Source organism: Nuphar pumila, chromosome 2 (assembly GCF_984573655.1).
Source record: "Nuphar pumila chromosome 2, dmNupPumi1.hap1.1, whole genome shotgun sequence".
Lineage (NCBI taxonomy): Eukaryota > Viridiplantae > Streptophyta > Magnoliopsida > Nymphaeales > Nymphaeaceae > Nuphar > Nuphar pumila.
The window spans coordinates 105,342,728-105,354,445 of record NC_143250.1 but is presented as its reverse complement, the minus strand read 5'-3'; the positions used below and the strand labels follow the sequence as shown (position 1 = coordinate 105,354,445).

The window sequence follows — 11,718 nt, the reverse complement described above, 5'->3', positions numbered from 1 at the left end:
CGGATCTTAGTAGAAACTCAGGTTCTTAGTCAGTCGAGCCTAAGTCTTGTATGAAATTTCACAAATCATAACCAGCTCTATATATTAATTGGACCTTTGAGTTTCCCCCGAATTTTAATTGGACCTTCTGGTTTATCACCGAACCTCGACCTATAGGGTTTGGTACGGATCGAGTCGGAATCAAACCCGACCCAGCGACATTTCTAGCCGGGGGCCGGGATAGACAACGATCAACTGAGGGCCCCTTTTTCTTGGATCTGGAGCCGTCTCTCGGACCAACCCGGTCAGAGCCGGCGAAGGGCGGGGAAACACGTCCACGAGGGTTACGCTCACTTCCCCCGTACCCGACGTGACGTTTAAAAAGTACGTCCCTCTCTCTGGGGCCGCACGGTCCTCAACCCTCTCAACTAAAACCACGCTCTTTCTTTCTCTTCCCACACAGAGGGAAAGCCGCGACGGGGAAGGATTTGGCGCCATCGCCGAGCGATCCGCCATGGACGCCTTGACAGAGCTCTGCGACCTCGTGTCGCAGAACCCCGACGCCTTCGCCGACAAGATCGCCTGGATCTGCAGCCGATGCCCCCCTCCCCCCTCCTCCGCCACCACCTCCGGCGGCGGCCCTCCGCCCCGCGCCACCCGCTCGCAGCTCAACGCCGTCCTCGCTCTCGCCAGTTTCCTCTCCAAGTGCCCCTCCCACTCCGACCCCCGCCCTCGATCCGATGTCCTTGACTTCCTCCGCGCCATCCCGGCCTCCTTCCATGAATCCTTTTGGCCTCCCGGATTCGGCCCCGACGCCGTCTTCGCCTTCTTCTCAGACCTCCTCGGCCGCGTCGCCAAGGCAGCCAACGTCTCCCCCACCTTCGCCGCGGAGGTCGCCGGCTTCTTCGGCGGGATCGTCGTCAACTCCGTCAGGTTCGCGGCCGAGACCCCGATCGCCAGGGCCTTCTTGATCGCGGTATCGCGGAGCTGCCCGCCGGTGACGGAGTCCGACGGCGACGAGCTCATCGGGTGCCTCCTCGAGGGGTTCTCGGTTCAGGAATCGCCGAGGGAGGTCGGATCGGTGTCGTCCCCGTCGGATTACGGCTCGTCCGTGGAGAATTCGGTGTCGGCAGCGAGCACGCCGTCGAAAGGGAAGGATAAGGAGGAGGGTTCCGAGGATGAGGCGAAGGGGTTGAGGTTGAACGGGGGCAGCATTGCCGGGCGGAGCAGCCTGGATCAGCTGGAAGTGCCGTTCAGGTTCAACGACGGCGCGACGGTGCTGAAGCAGCAGATGATCACGTTCGAGGAGGAGACAATCGAGGGCTTGGAGAGGCAGGAGATCACGTTTCGGCTCTTCGCGCACGTCCTTGATCGGGCGCCTGTGAGGCTAGGTCATCTGGAACAGATGAGGACGGTGGCCGCAAAGCAGCTCAAATCCTTACCGGTGTTCCTCAAGGTACGGCGAAAATATCCGAACCTATTTCTTCATTTTCTTCTTCTTCTTGCGGTTGCGTTCGTTTTGCTTGAATTGCAATGCTGGAATTGGCGAGATTCGTGTTCTGCAGATTCGGAAGCGGGATTGGACAGAGCAAGGCTCGGCTTTGAAGGCGAGAATTAATAGGAAGCTCTCCGCTTGCCAAGCAGCTGCTTTTGTGCAGGTCAAGAGCCTCCTTTCCCTCAACTCCGAAGGGAAGACTTCCAAAATGCTGCTGCGTGGAACGCTTGCATTGCTCCTGGATGCTGCGGATGCCTGTATCCTTTCTTTCTGGCGGAAGCTGAAAAGTTGCGAAGAACTCTTCAGTTGTTTGCTCAATGGGGTCGCGCAGGTGGCGGTTGCTCGCGGTGGGCAGGTGTTGCGGGTGTTACTGCTTCGCCTGAAATCACTGGTGCTAACCGTTTGTACCCCACCGCCTTCTTCGGTGAGCTACGGTGTACATTGGCTTTACCCCGCATTTGTTACCAGTGAATGCTTATGTTGATTACTTGCATTGGCCTTCTTTCTTAAACAGGGTGATGCTAAGGAGGACGCTCATGATGCGATGTTTGATAGCGTGACTAAAGCATGCTGCGAGATCATTGAGTTTGGTTGGAACAAGGACAAGGCCCCCGTGGAGTCGTTCATTCTGGCATTGGCTGCAAGTATACGTGAAAGGAATGACTATGAGGAGCAGGTAGCTCTTGTCATCTTGATCATTTTTATCACCACTTTTCATCTCCACACAGTTGATATTTGGTTGTGGATTGAAGCTAATCTTACTTTAAATCTAAAGCTTAGAAAGGAAAAGGCAATAGGTAAATGTCTTACGGAAGTGCATAACTACATAAAAACCGGAGTTGGTTAATGATGCTCTCTTCTATTGATATCGAATTTTACATGCTGAAGGGTTGGTCTTATACCTAGCTGAAGCGTGCAAAGATATAGATCTAGGATAACTCGTGCCAGAACTGCAAGTTTTGTGCGTCACCTCCACTCCTTTTTCGAGGTTTTGGCTATTGAAATATCCTATTTGCGATTCATCCTTGAAACCTTATTGTATTCATCCTTTAGCATTGTTCTTTCATTGCCATTGCCTGTGTCCCCTCTTTGCATTACCCTTTTCCTTTTTGTTTCTTCTACCACACAACAAATGAAAAGTTCATTTGGCAATAAAACTTGAGCTGCATGAAGCCATAAACTAGAGGAGGAAGAGGGCTTGCATCGTGAATGCCTAAAAGCAGAACTTTTAAATGAGGCTAAGTGGTTAGGATCCCGAACTAAAACTAGTAAAACATCAATAAACCCTAATCAGGGCTTATATGAGAGCAACATGTAAGATCCAGTTCACTTTACCTCTCCACGTGCCTTGGGAATGCATTGTTTGTTCAACTTTCTTCTTTGGCTGGTTTGGGGCAAGTAGGCTGAATTGAGAGCTGACTAGGAAAACTCCATAATTTTTGGTTTCTGTAAGTCTTCTGCCTATAACATGACATCTATCTTGTTCGGTGACCAAGGTTGCAACTTGCAAGTATATCATACTAACATGGGCGCTTCACACAGTGACCTCTAAAAAATAAGTTTTATGCAAGTTTGCCCGGTTAGGGAGCGGAAGCGAGATATTTTAATTATATGGAGTGTGGAGTAAGAAATTGATTTGAAAGTGAAATAAAAATGAAAAACAAGCGAAATGGGAATCCAGTATATAATAGGAATCGAGTGAGAAGTGAATAAAAACTAAAATAAAAATGACTACTTTAAATTTCATGATTTTTTTATGTAAGTTGATTTTTTGAAAAAATCTAAAAATGATGGTAGCCAATTTAGAGAAAACACATGAAAAGTGAGTGAAAAGCGTGAAACACATAAAAACATGAATAGAAGTGTGAGAGAAGCATGGATGAAGCGTGTGGGAAGCAAGGAGAAGCGTGAGAGAACCGAGATTCTCACCGAGTTTTAGAAGTGAGTTTCTAGGAATCGTGCTTCCTGCCTATTTAAGAAGCTTTCGATAACTCTGGTTTTATATGATCTGCTCTAGGTTCAATTTGGGTCAGCAGGGGCTGCTTTGCCTTTTCTTTCCTTTTTTTTTCCAGAACTATCTCTCTCTCTCTCACACACACACACACGATCCTTTTATTAGTTTAGTTACATGATTGCTCATGATGTCTTTGCACTAGCAACTTTGCATATTAACTGCTTAAATGGTGTCGATAGATAATGAAAAATTTAGAGTCTAATGCCCTAGAATGAGCTTTTTTGCTTCACCTTCTTATTCGGGAAACTAGATAAGTTGGAATCATAGTCTCCAATATTGCTGTTATTTTGAAAGTATCGTGATATTATCAACATTTCAAGGTCACCCCATATTTTCTTGAGATTTTCAAAATATCGTGATATTTTTTTAAGATTTTCTTGTGATATTCTCAATATTTTCAAAAAACATTTTTTACATATTTTAAGTATACAATTTAGCTATTAAGGTTAAAAGAGAGTTAATATCATGGTGGAACGAGGATGTCAAATTAGCTATTAAGGTTAAAAGAGAGTGTTATAGAAATCTAAGTAAGAGTCGTGATAGTGAGAATTTGGAGAAGTATATGATAGCAAAGAAGGAAGCTAAAAAAGTTGTTCGAAACGCGAGGGCTAAGGTATATAAGGAGGTTTATGACAAGTTGGATACCAAAGAAGGCGAGAAGGATATTTATAGGCTTGCAAAGATGAGAGATAAGAAATCGAAGGATTTGGGTATGGTTAGATGTATCAAAGATGAAACGCAAAGGGTTTTAGTCAAAGATGAGGAGATTAAGGAGAGATGGAAAGATTAGTTTGATAAGCTATTTAATGATAGTCATGCTCAAGATCTTGGAGACTTCTCCATTTCTTTTCATGAGATAAATCGTGACTTCATGCGCAAGATTCAAAAGAAAGAAATTGCAGAGGCTTTGAAGAAAATGAAATCAAGAAGGGCAGTTGGCCTAGATGGTATACCTATCGAGGCTTGGAAATGCTTGGGAGAGAAAGGTTTAGAATGGTTGACAAATCTTTTTAACTTGATTTGGCGAACAAATAAGATGCCTAATGAGTGGAGGAAGAGTACTTTGGTGCCTTTATATAAGAATAAGGGTGATATACAAGATTGCACAAACTATCGTGGTATAAAACTCATGAGTCATACTATGAAACTTTGGGAGAGGGTGATTGAGTCTAGGTTGAGGAAGGTTGTCATGATATCGGAGAATCAATTTGGTTTTATGCCTGGAAGATCAACTATGGAAGCTATACATCTTCTTAGACAACTTATTGAAAGATATAGAGAGAGGAACAAAGATTTGCATATGGTTTTTATTGATTTAGAGAAGGCATACGATAGAGTACCTAGGGACGTTCTCTGGTGGACAATGATGAAGAAAGGTGTTTCTCTCAAGTACATTAGTATAATTAAAGATATGTATGAAGGAGTAGTAACCAATGTCCGCACTTGTGGAGGGGTGACAACCAATTTTCCGATAACGGTTGGGTTACATCAAGGATCTGCTTTAAGCCCTTTCCTATTTGCGATAGTGATGGATGAGCTTACGAGATCAATTCAAGAAAATGTACCGCGGTGTATGTTGTTTGCTGATGATATTGTTTTGATTGATGAGTCTAGAGCTGGGGTTAATGCTAAGTTAGAATTATGGAGACAGACATTGGAAGCTAGAGGTTTTAAGTTGAGTAAGAGTAAGACTGAATATATGGAATGTCGGTTTAGTAAGCAACGAAGTAGTGATGGGAGTGTAGTGAAGCTTGGTGAGCAAGATATACCGGTGAATGATTATTTCAAATATTTGGGATCCATCATTCAAAAGTATGGAGAAATTGATGGAGATGTAAATCATAGGATAAAGGTTGGGTGGATGAAATGGAAAAGTGCTACTGGAGTGCTGTGCGATCGTAGAATGCCATTGCGGTTGAAGGAAAAGTTTTATAGGACGACTATTAGACCCGCTTTACTATATGGTACGGAATGTTGGGCTGCCAAGAGACATCATATTCAAAAAATGAGTGTAGCTGAGATGCGGATGCTTAGATGGATGTGTGGAAATACAATAAAAGATAAGATTCGGAACGAAGAGATACGTAAGAAGGTAGGTGTTGCACTCATTGAAAATAAGATGCGAGAGAATCGTTTACGGTGGTTTGGACATATTCGGCGAAGGCCTAATGATGCTCCAGTTAGAAGGTTGGAGAAATGGGAAAATATATTAGTTAAAAGAGGTCGGGGTAGGCCTAGGAAGACTTGGATGGAGATGATAGGAAAGGATATGAATGCTTTGAACCTCACCAAGGACATGGCGTTGGATAGAAATGATTGGAGGAAAAGGATTCATGTGGAAGACCCAAAATGAATTTCTTTTTTGGTTCATATCGCTGACCCCAATTGTTTTGGGATGAAGGCGTAGTTGTTGTTGTTGTTGTAAGTATACAATTTGGTTTCTTTTATATTTTAAAAACTTTTCTAATTGTTTCTTTGTATTTTTACAATAAAATTACTATACAACCTATTATTTCTTATCTTTTTATTACTCTTTGTATTTTTAAAGTTTAAAAACTTCCAATATTTTCCTGAGGAAAACATTTTTTTTAAAACTCTCGAGAAAACCTTGCCGAGTATGATATTGGTGACTATAGTTGGAATATTGCTTTATAGAGCAAAATACAAGTTCCAACCTACCTGTTTTTTTATGGATAAATGGGTGCATGCAATTGGTCCCTGTCGATAACTGAAAATTTTTACTTGAATTGAGAAAATGAGTTAATCACAAAATTTATCCTCAAAAAGACATTTTTGGCCTTTAAAGCCTAGCTTATGCTTATTTCTGCATAAGATGAAAGCTATATTGAAATGACTGTATTTCTATTGATCTTGCCTCATTTTTTTCCTTCACAGTTTCATTCACCCCTGTTTGTTTGCTTCTTCATTGTTGATTCAAACCCTTTCCTGCATTGAATGTGGTAGTTTTCCTGATATGACCATCTAACTATGTATATATGCATTCATGTATGTGTTTTTCTGCATGTGTTGTGTAAATGCATTATAGGAATTTTCAAATTATATTGCTCATAATGTGTATTTTGGCTCTTCCATTTGGATATCCTGGTGTCACTGCTGCAGATTATTCTTTAGAACTAAAAGCTATCGATCTTTGTTCTGTTAGGATAGAATGATGATATTGCTCAAAAAAATTCTGACGTGCCTGTTGTAAAATACTGTTTGTGCTTTGGTTATTCTACCAGCAGATGTACTTACATAGCTTGATATCGTTTTCTCTAGTCTATATCTTTTTCTAGCAGAGTTTCATTTTCTTATCTATAGACTGAAAATGCTTTTTGTGCATGCTTTTCAATTTACAGGACGAGAAAGATAAGCAGGCTTTCTCTGTTGTTCAGCTTAATGTCATCCGCTTTCTGGCTAACTTGAGCGTCTTTATTAATAAGTGGGAGGTTGTAGACATGATACTTCCTCTATTTATTGAGAGTTTGCAAGAGGGTGATGCTTCAGCTCCTAGTCTATTGCGCTTACGAGTATGAAAAATTGTTTCCTGACCATGTATTTTACACCACTCCTTTAATTGGTGCATCCTCTCGTATTATGTTTCTGGAGACTTATGGATGCATTTATCTGTTCTTGTGATTTCATGTGACTATTTTTACAGTTGTTAGATGCAGTATCTCAGATGGCGAGTTTGGGATTTGAGAAGTCCTACCGGGAGACTGTAGTGTTGATGACAAGGAGCTATCTAGATAAACTTTCCGCTGTCAATTCTTTAGAAAGCAAACCATTGCCTCCAGAAGCTACTAAAGAACGAGAAGAGGTCTGTATTGCAATATGAGACCCTGGTTATATATGATTTAGTAATGTGATCTTTATAACTTTCTGGGGTTCTTTATACTTGAAAAGTGTCATGCTAATCAAGTTGATTCTATTTTAGACACTTCCTGCAGGTTTTCTTTTGATAGCTAGTGGGCTTACAAATGCTAAACTGAGGTCAGACTATCGAAAGTGCTTATTAGTTTTGTGCTCTGATGTTGGGTTGGCTGCAGAATCAAAAAGCGGAAAGTAAGTCCAGTGCATATCATGTGGGAAATGTTTGTCTCTAGTTTGGCTTATTATTTATCTCAGTTGGATTTTGTGTTATCTGTGCATACATGGTGGCATTTCAGTAATATGTTGATGCAATGCTATCTTATCATAGTTGGACTTCTATCCATCTTTTCCACTATATATATATATATATATATATATATAGTCTGGAACACATTATGTGCCTGTTTTAATACTGGGTCTTCAATCATTCCAGGAGCGGGGGTGATTTCTTGGGACCTATACTTCCTGCTGTTGCAGAAATATGTTCTGATTTTGATCCTTCTCAAGATGTAGAACCTTCATTATTGAAGTTGTTTCGCAATTTGTGGTTCTATATTGTATTGTTTGGTTTGGCTCCTCCTATCCAGAAGAATTCAGTTCAAGCAAAGCCTGTATCCACCACATTGTCTAGTTTGGTGAGCATGAGTGTCCTTGCTCTTCAAGCTGTTGCAGGACCTTACATGTGGAATGGTCAATGGTCTGCGGCTGTTCAGCGTATTGCTCAAGGAACACCACCACTGGTAAGCCGAACTTTGAGTCCTTTCACTTATCTCAGATCATGCTTCTCAACTTATTCTTCATTTACTAACTGAAAGCTGTTAAAAGTTGTTCACGTATGTGTCAATTGCTTCGGCTGGATCAGAAGCAATTGTCAATGATAGACAAGGAATATGGGTATGGCATATGATATATATTGCTCTGGTCAACAAAATAAATGACACTGAATATAATATCTTTGTGACATGACTGTCAAGGGAAGTATTAGGGTCTGTTTCTGTAAAGATGCAGCCGAACATGCTTGTCTTTTGGTCTTAGTAGTGGAGCCATAAGCCTTTTAATTTATGTGTTGTGCATTCGCAAAAAAATGTCTAGAGGGTGTCAATCAGGTAAGCTGGCCTAAATCGGGCTAAGTGGATATGACAAATTAGGTGACTGAACCTTGCTTTTGCCCCACCTGGAAAGTTTTGTGGTTCTCATCTGGTGGCCACACTAGGTTATGCTTGGTTGCCCGAGTCCCGTATAAGAAATATGATAGTCTTGGCATTTTTAATAGATGGATGTACACACTGTCTCTTAACTCAGATCATCACCCCTGAATTTGGCTGGAACATGTTCTTACACAGGCCTTGCCTTGGCTGTGCAAATACATTGGAGATGGTTGGATATCTGAATTTGGCAAGTTATTTCTGCATTTGCATTCTTAAAATTAGATCTGATTGTGCATTTGGATTGGATTTGGATTCGCTAAATCATATTATTATTTTTTATTCAGATCGAATTCGTATCGGTATCTTAGGTTGGATCTATTTCAGATTTGCATCAAAATCCAATATGATTGCATTTTTTTACTGGATTGGATTCTGGATTCAACCTTTCCTCATTGGATCTGGACCCAGGTTTGGATATACTGTTTACATTTCAGATTTGGATTCAGATCTGGCATGATCCAGCCAGTATCCAATGTGTTTGCACCCCACTGCTTTGACTGCTTCAGCCATCTGGTTAGCCTTCCCTGTTTGTATCAAGCAGTTTGCAAGTGGACATAGTGGTGCGTAGTTTCGTTAATAATACAAGTCATGATTAGAATTGTTTAGGAAACAAAGTTTACTCATAATCTGGAGTAAAGATCATCCTTGGTTTCCAGATTTTAGTTGTTGTAATCATGGAACTGCATGCTTTTCTTGTCTGTGTTTCTCATTTTGTATTTATGTTTCCATGCATTTGTGCACTTGTGCAGGTTGTTAGTTCTGTGAAATGGCTTGAAGATGAGCTGGAACTTAATGCACTTCACAATCCTGGTAGTCGCCGATGTAGTGACAATGAGAAAGCCGCTGTGGCTCAGAGGGCTGCTTTGTCTGCAGCCCTTGGTGGTCGAGTTGAGATAGCTGCCATGGCTACAATTTCAGGTTCAGGATGTACCTTTCATTGAAGATGCAGATAAAATGTTCCACAAGTCTCATGGAGACTTGCTTAATTTTTAATATAAAGTTTTACCTTTCTGTATTTTTTTTAGCCTGTGCATATGTTCGCATGCTTTCTTAAATTAATGGGGTTTATTAGTTTCTGATTTCTATTTTTCATATTGTATCCGGCTTGTAAGGGTTGACAAATTTGCTAATTTGATCTTCGTTGACTTTTACATTTATCAGGTGTCAAGGCAACATACCTCCTTGCGGTGGCTTTCTTGGAAATAATACGCTTCAGTTGCGATGGTGGCATAGTTAATGGTAGCCCTGGATCAACAAGTTCTAGGAGTGCCTTCAGTTGTGTATTTGAGTACCTCGAGACTCCAAATTTAAAGCCAGCCGTTTTGCAGTGTTTGACAGCCATTGTCCATGGAGCTTTTGAAACAGCATGCACTTGGCTGGTACTTCTATAATAAGTGTTATCTAGCTATTTCATAACTGACCTTCCAAATTGCAATTTTAGTAAGTTTGTATTCATCAGTGTTATGTTGCTGTTCATAGGGCTGTTGTCATTTCATTGAAAAGACATCTGAAATTCCTATGTTAAGTTCCTTGCATTTTATTGGAATTATTTAAAAATTTCAAATTGATGATTTTCAATCTCCCATATTCAGATATCTTTTTTGCTTGGAACAGTTTGCGATTCTTTGTTGCTGTACCATTCTCTCTAAATTTGCATACATGGCTAAATAAATAGAGGTTCCACAGCTGCAGTTATTTTTTAGGACACTTACTAGCATTATTTAGGTTCTAGCTTGAAGCTCGTCATTTTGTGATGGCTTCACAATAACAGTATGGTTCTCTTGTCATAAGTAAGCGATGGTGAGATGCTCCCACCCCACCCCACCCCACGCCACCCCTTGATTTCCAAGATGTGCTACACCTTGGCACTCTTTACTTATGCACTCTGGATGTGTTTGTCATAGCTTGTTTACTAATTAATTCTATTCCAATTTCTAATTGATTTTATTTGGTTTCTGGTGTGAGTTCTTGGTGTCACTTTATTAATGGAATTGGAGTATGTTTTAAACTGGACATGAATCCTTTTCCTTTTTATGTTTTCCATTTGTAAGTATGTAGTGTGGGTACCATATGCACTTTATAAGAAGATTCTTTTGTTGATTGGTTGGGTGTGCAGGATTCATAGTCCGCATCAATTGGTTTTCGAGGACATGCTAATAAAAAATGAAGTTATCAATTATCATAAGTTTCATTCTCTAATTTTTTCAACAAAAGTCAGATCAATAAAGAAACGGATGTATTGTCTTTGGTTCATCCAATTATTTTGCCATCATATTCCTGGTTCTGCTGAACTAATGGATGGTAGAATTGTTAACCAATGAATCAATTGGTAAGAAGCAGCACAGATTTCTGTTGGGCAGAGTCATAGATCTGCAGTTTGTTTGGACTTATTGAGTGACCTAGGGAGCAAAAAAGCACAACCTTAAACTAAAATATTCTTTGCATTGTTTATTCCTATTTCAATAAGAACAGGCAGCAATATTTTTGGTTTTCAATAAAAAACTTGAGAAGCTACAGGCATGTTTCTGTTCCTTTCCCCTGGACTTGGTCATGTTTCATTTCCAGTTGATTTATTCACCTCATGGTTTGTGTCATGTATGGGTGTGTTTGCCTTTCTATTCTATTTTAGCTCCTCCCTAAGCAGGCTTCTTGGCATCATTAAATTGACTGGCGCCCAAGAATTTGGATAAATAGGCTCCACTTATTCAGTGCTTCTACAATGTGATGTATTATAGCTTTATGATCAGCTTACACCTCAACTGAACACATGAAAATGAATTCATAAAGCTGAAAACAAGGTCTTTGCATTGTCTTTTCTAGAAAAAGTTGAATAGAATATGATTTCATAACCTTGTAGTGACCGGGGTTACTTTTTTTCATGTTATGTTTGAGTTTGACATTGTTGTCTATATTACTTCATTGTAGTTGCATTTCAGTTTTATTTTTCATTTGTGTGCGTGTATGTTTAATACTTTGCAAGTCTTGCTAATACACTTACAGTCAGTTTAATGCGGGGATTGTTATCAGCCTGTGTAGTAGTGCATTTGATGGATATATGGAACACATAGTAAAAGTTGTTGCCAATAGCTCCCACGAGCTCCACAGATGTCTTTTGAAGACCTCCCAAAGTTCCACTTAACTACCTTAAT

General features: G+C 40.6%; 1 protein-coding gene across 1 annotated transcript in view; it reads left to right on the top strand.

The window, feature by feature from the left end:
• The first annotated feature begins 456 nt into the window (after nt 1-456).
• LOC149846556 (phosphatidylinositol 4-kinase alpha 1-like) overlaps nt 457-11,718 on the top strand; it is a 52,379-nt gene continuing 41,117 nt past the window's right edge. Inside the window, exons 1-9 of the mRNA XM_089996403.1 lie at nt 457-1,435; nt 1,545-1,898; nt 1,989-2,150; nt 6,848-7,018; nt 7,150-7,308; nt 7,426-7,553; nt 7,795-8,101; nt 9,319-9,487; nt 9,731-9,948. Coding sequence (XP_089852529.1) covers nt 494-1,435; nt 1,545-1,898; nt 1,989-2,150; nt 6,848-7,018; nt 7,150-7,308; nt 7,426-7,553; nt 7,795-8,101; nt 9,319-9,487; nt 9,731-9,948 — 2,610 coding nt within the window. The 5' untranslated portion in view covers nt 457-493. The remainder of the gene's footprint in view (nt 1,436-1,544; nt 1,899-1,988; nt 2,151-6,847; nt 7,019-7,149; nt 7,309-7,425; nt 7,554-7,794; nt 8,102-9,318; nt 9,488-9,730; nt 9,949-11,718) is intronic.